At 36.2% G+C, this 5,799-nt stretch overlaps 1 protein-coding gene across 1 annotated transcript; it reads right to left on the reverse strand.

Annotated features, from left to right (window-relative positions):
* Window positions 1-203: 203 nt before the first annotated feature.
* LOC112182321 (PI-PLC X domain-containing protein At5g67130) lies at window positions 204-4,344 on the reverse strand. Its single transcript, XM_024320784.2, has 7 exons — window positions 4,044-4,344; window positions 3,814-3,936; window positions 1,458-1,694; window positions 1,072-1,375; window positions 744-967; window positions 559-645; window positions 204-433 (listed from the first exon to the last, which is right to left on the reverse strand). Exons 1-7 carry the CDS (start codon window positions 4,143-4,145, stop codon window positions 404-406), a joined length of 1,107 nt encoding a protein of 368 aa, XP_024176552.1. The 5' UTR covers window positions 4,146-4,344; the 3' UTR covers window positions 204-403.
* Between the last annotated feature and the right edge of the window lie 1,455 nt (window positions 4,345-5,799).

Genomic DNA, 5,799 nt, shown 5'->3' on the forward strand with positions numbered 1-5,799 from the left:
ATCTTCCAAGCCTGCTAAACATAATTGAGCCCGGCTCGTATAACTGCATGTTAGGACCTATTTTGTTAGATGCCACAAATCCGTTGCACTCTAGTTGGTTAGGATACTCGGCTCTCACCCGAAAGACCCGGGTTCAAGTCCCGGCAATGAAAATTTTTATTTTATACCCATGTTTATGCAGTGCAACCACCTTCGATTTATTTGTTTTCAACCACCTTTCAGAATAGAGATAGTATTTTGTCCACCATCAATAAGCGACAGTGTTTGCTTTAAGAAACTCACTCAACTAAATTTTGTAAAAACCTTCTAACCATTTTGAAGATATCTGATTAACTGATTTGATTGTCTATAAAGACTACATATATCTCGTGATAAGCTTATTGATAAATTACAATGGTCCATTCTATACCTTGCAGGGTGTTGTTGATCCTGGCTGCAAACAAACAAGAACAACAATTATCAAAGTTGTTATCTTCATAAACATATTTTTGCTCACCAAAAAATTAGGCCAGATGATGAAATGGAATATATGATGAAGAATCATATTTCATAGCTTACCACACATGCATGGACATCATTACATCCACATATGAGTTCTCCATTGAGAGTGTCTGTAGCTTGAAATGATCCCCCTCCTCCACTCCTCTGCATCACAAAACCAACAGAAATGTAATTAATTCCAATTACATTGTCAAGTTTTCGGTGGTTAATTACTAAACCAAGAGAAGAAGTATTTGAATTACCTTGTAAAAATCAACCGCAACAAAATTTGCCCATCGATTTCCAGCAGCACCATAGCAAGTGTTAAGCATGCTAACCAAATCCTCATAATTGAATTGACATGAGAGCTGCTTAATGGGAACTGACCCAAAATAGTTAACCAACACCAATGATTTAGTCTTGTCATTTAGAGGCGACGATTCAGCTCTGTTTGAACAGCTTCCCGCTTTCATTCCATCATTTCCATCTGCATAATTGTGTGCTCTCCAATAATTAAGAGACAAAAATAACACAGCATTTTTGAAACAACGAAAAAAAAATCCTATGTTGCTTAATTTAGTTGGTTCTTACATTGGTTTTCAACCATGTAGTTCCACTGGTGTGCAATCCCTTCGGATTGTTCCTTCTCTTGTTTTGAAGTGAATACAAGTAGCCTTTGGTTCTTAGTGACCATATCGCTAACCAGCGGCCAATCCTGACCACTTTTGGGCATGTTTGATACCGGAAACCAGTATTTCATCAATCCGGCAGCTTTGAAAACATTTGTCAATCCGTTTGGAGCTTCAACATAGTCCTCTAATATCAATGTCACAATTTCTCCTGGGTTTGCTGATAAAAATGCTTGGATTTCATTCAAAGTATCTATAGCTGGCTCCTGCAATTTTAAGGTAATAGGTAACACATTTTGGCAACATCTGTAATGAAAAGAAGTGAAATAGGGAAGTTGGTTGGCTTACAAATGCAGTGTAGTCATGGCATTTTCCTTTGAAGGAATGGCACAACCAGACATCTCCTTGAAAATCATAGGTATCAAGCATTAGGGCTCTAACTCCATTGTTAAGTTGTTGACTGACAGTGTCTTCTTGATTCGTGAAGGTAACACGAGGGACTCCGGTATGAGATGGCTCTCCTTCGATAGCAAAAGCATTGTGGGTTGTCAAAAATGCATATTTGTTGAATGGTAGAGAATTATTCTGTAGAACCACAAATAGGCAAATCTTACTTAAATCGCATTTGAGATTAGCAATGCTACTGGAAAAAAAGTACCAAGTTTGTGTAGCAAATGATGAGGTGACATTCCATGTCTTCATATCTCACAAATCAATTTCAACAACGAAGTTAGATCGTATACACTATCATAACATTTGATAAACAAATTCTTATCTCTATTTGACAAATATATCATATGAAAGCACAATTTAACTCAAACGTCACCCTGTGATGAAACAAAACAAGTGACTGCAAAATCCGCAGTTTTTATTTTAAAGTTTAAGGACTATATAAACAAAACAAAAAAAAGTCAGAAAGTCAGAAACTCTTCAATCAGGGTGGCCTAACAAAGATGCTTGTATGTGATTGTCAATTCTACCCATATAGAGTTCACGATTTCAAAGCATGAGAGACTGAGAGAGTATCTTAGGTCAGTTAGGTGTATGGCACGACAAATATGAGAATCAAATTTGCTCACCACCAATACTTTGGTGGTGATACCACCACTCAATATCAAATTGCCACGTGTTATAAAACATAATTATAGTTTATCATGATGTTTTATTAAAAAATTATATTTTAAGTATTCAATTAATTCTATATGATGTGGCAAGTTTTAATAGGGTGGTGATATCACCACAAAATAAAAGTGGTGAGCAAATTTGAATCCACAAATATGAGGTAGTTTAATTGTTAAACTTTATGGAAACTTTATACTTATAAAATCTAATTGGTAATTTTGACGTGTGAAAGTGTGAAATAGTGGCTCACCCAAGATTTTGAGTCCTAATGGCACAACAAATATGAGGTAGTTTAAGGGTCTTTCTAAATGTACCCAGCAAATAACTAAATAAACCCAACATTTATAAAATTATCTTAGACTTTCCAATTATACCCTTATGATAATTAAAAAGACTCTTCTAAATACACCCAACATCGATGTAGCTCTCTGCTTCCACTCCTACCCCATTTGCAATCTTCAACATTACCGATAAATATAGATTGATATTGAAATAAGAAATCTGAGGGATATGAGGATCTGAGGGGTATGAGAGCAAACCCATATTAGGTAGCAAGGCTGTGCTAGAACCAATCAACTTTCTTGTCTTATGCATGCAAATGATGCAATCATACCTCACAGGTCTGTGATTCATGTTTTCAATTCATTTAATAGTTCCAAACATACATTTTAGTTAGTGGGCAAACTCCAAATGAAACCTAACTAGATAATATTTGCAACTAGTTCAGAAGAAAGGATAAGCAAGAAGATACATATGTAGGCTAGGATTCAAACAATAGCATAACAATCAGCAAACCCACTATTCGCGAACTGGCCGAAGCAATTTGGGATCGGAAGGGAGTTACCTCCCAAGAGAGATTTGACCAGATTCATTAAATTGCAAGGCTCTTCAGATTCAGAGGAAGAAAATGATCCTCAAGCAGAGGTTGAAGTTTCCTCTAGCTTTGAATCAGTTCACTGAGACCCTTAACAAAAACCTTGCCACAAGCCTATTCCAGATGCTATTGAAGTAGAGGCCTGAGGACAAAGCAGTGAAGAACGTCTTTTGAAAAGTCCCTAATTTTCCTTCATATGGGGCTATGGTACGATAAGGTTGACCGCGAAATCTAATGCAGAGTTAGAGAATGATGGATGCTGGGATGCTGGGTGCGTTGAAATATAGGGGTAGACTTGGAAAAGTATGGATATAAAATGAATGCTGGGTGTGTTTAGATTTTTGCTGTGTCTATTTAGAAAGATCCTAGTTTAATTATTAAACTTTATACTTATAAAATCTAATAGGTAATTTTGACGTGCGGAAGAGTGAAATAGTGGCTCACCCAAGATTTTGAGTCCTACTGGATTTAACACAGATGACTACGAGTCAATTTCCATCAAGGCCTATATGATGAGAAGTCGTTATGACTCTAAGCCCAATAACAGCAGTTAGCCCCTTTAAAATTACTGGCGGACACTTCCCCAAAAAATTGCTGTTTCGTCATGGGGAGTTGGAAACTTCACATGGTAAAGTGCGTGACTCACTGAGTCGTGTGTGTCTGTATCTGTGGATAGAGAGAGAGAAAGAGAGAGAGACGGTAACGTACCAAAAGCTGGAATTGGTTGGTGGTGGTTGATCTCACACATCTGGAGCCAGAAAACTCCGAAGGGCAACCGAAACAGTAAAGCCCCGCCTCACAATCTCCGTCCGTCGAGCACTGATCTAAGAGCTACGTACACCACATTCGAACCAAGTTTTATCCTTTGAAAAATTATCATTACATATAGATTGATACCAAGAAGAATAGGAAGATCGATTAGCTAGGGAGGCGCAAACCTTGCACTGTCCATCGGAGCAAGCTATGACGACACATGAAAACACAGCAAGAGCCATAACCAGAACTAGAACCAGAAGGAAGCTGTGCCGAGTCGTCTTCATGTTAGAAGGGAAATGATAGGGAGTGGCTGCTGGCCGGGTTCTGATTTTTGAAGCGGCCAATTAACTAACTTGGGTTTCTCAGTTTTTGATATGGCTGAGAAAACGACGGAGCTAACTGTACTGGTCTGCAGATGTTTATTTGAAGTTGACAAATATTAAGTGCGAGCTAGCTAGAGAGAATCCATATAAAGTTTATGGATAGAAATGCTATAAGCTAAAGGAGGAGTCAAAATTCAAATACGTTGACAACAAAAGTGTCGAAGACGTTTGGTTTGGAAGACGGAGATGAAATTTTATGATTAAATTAGAATGTTAATTAATAGGTTTTGATTTTGGCCATAAGGGATATTACCAAAAATCAAACGGAATCATTCCGTAAATCCATCGCTCCCATAGCTTCATTATTTGTTTTTGACTTTTAAAGTAGAAATTGGATTCATGAATCCAAATTTTAGAGGATATGCAATTTATGAAGATATTCTCTTTTTTTGAAAGGAGGATATTCTTTACCATTTGTAAATGGATATATTGTTTACATTAACTGAGGATATATGCATAAAGACCAAAAATAAACTCTACCAAATCAAAATCAAACCCAATTCTTGCAATCAAACATGTATATACGCAATTTTGATACCCGTGGAATAATCTGACCTCTCCTTCCGGAATTTGAGTCCCTCAATGAGTCCCATTTCATCTAAACACATGTTTAATCACTACCCCCAAAAAAAAAAAAAAAAAAAAAAAGAGGCCATAAACTACGAATTTGATTCTTGGATATTGGCCCACTTAGCCACGATTATTCGTGTGCATTGCGTTACTGAGAGACAATTAAAGATTACATGCATGCCCATAATAGCCATAGGTGCAGTGACTATTGGCCCCTTGCTCACGTTTCACAACATTCATGAGACCCTTTACCCCGTTAAGTGTCCCGACCATCATACAAACATCTCACGAATAGACTTGATAAAATACCGTGTTGTATCCTGTTCGTGTCGTGTTAAGTTTGTTTTGTATATTTTGTCATGGAACATGATAATAAACCATTAAATTAACATGTGGAAGATGCTATAACTAAAACCGAACTATTAAATTTCCTGTCAATCGTTAAAACCAATAAGAAAATAATAAATCTTTGCTTACAACATTTTTTAGACTTAGAGTAACATAAGAAACACACATAAATCTTATACAGTCGAGGTACCTTTTCTTTTTTGAAAATTGAGATCGTTGAAGTTATTGCCGTGAAAATTGAGAAAGAGATTACGATGAATTAGGGAGATGCATTAGAGATTCTAATGTATATTAGATAGAGAAACTTAAAATTTACAAGAATACTCTTATGTTAATGGTTTTTATCATGTTAACAGATTAACACTAAACCAAATCATTAAAATTCGTGTTCTTATCGTGGTGACCCTATATGGAACCAAACCAATAAACCTCAAACTAAATCCTTATAATTCCATTCGTGTTCATGTCGTGTTATCGTATCGTGTGCAATTTGTCAAGTCTACTCACGATTCTAGTATGTTTGTGAATGACAAACATATATAAATAAATAAAAAATCATTGAAATTCTTTTTATATTAAATTCCTTACAAATTATTACTTTTACTCTGCTGTGCTATATCAAAACTCCCAGAACTCA

Source organism: Rosa chinensis, chromosome 1 (assembly GCF_002994745.2).
Source record: "Rosa chinensis cultivar Old Blush chromosome 1, RchiOBHm-V2, whole genome shotgun sequence".
NCBI lineage: Eukaryota > Viridiplantae > Streptophyta > Magnoliopsida > Rosales > Rosaceae > Rosa > Rosa chinensis.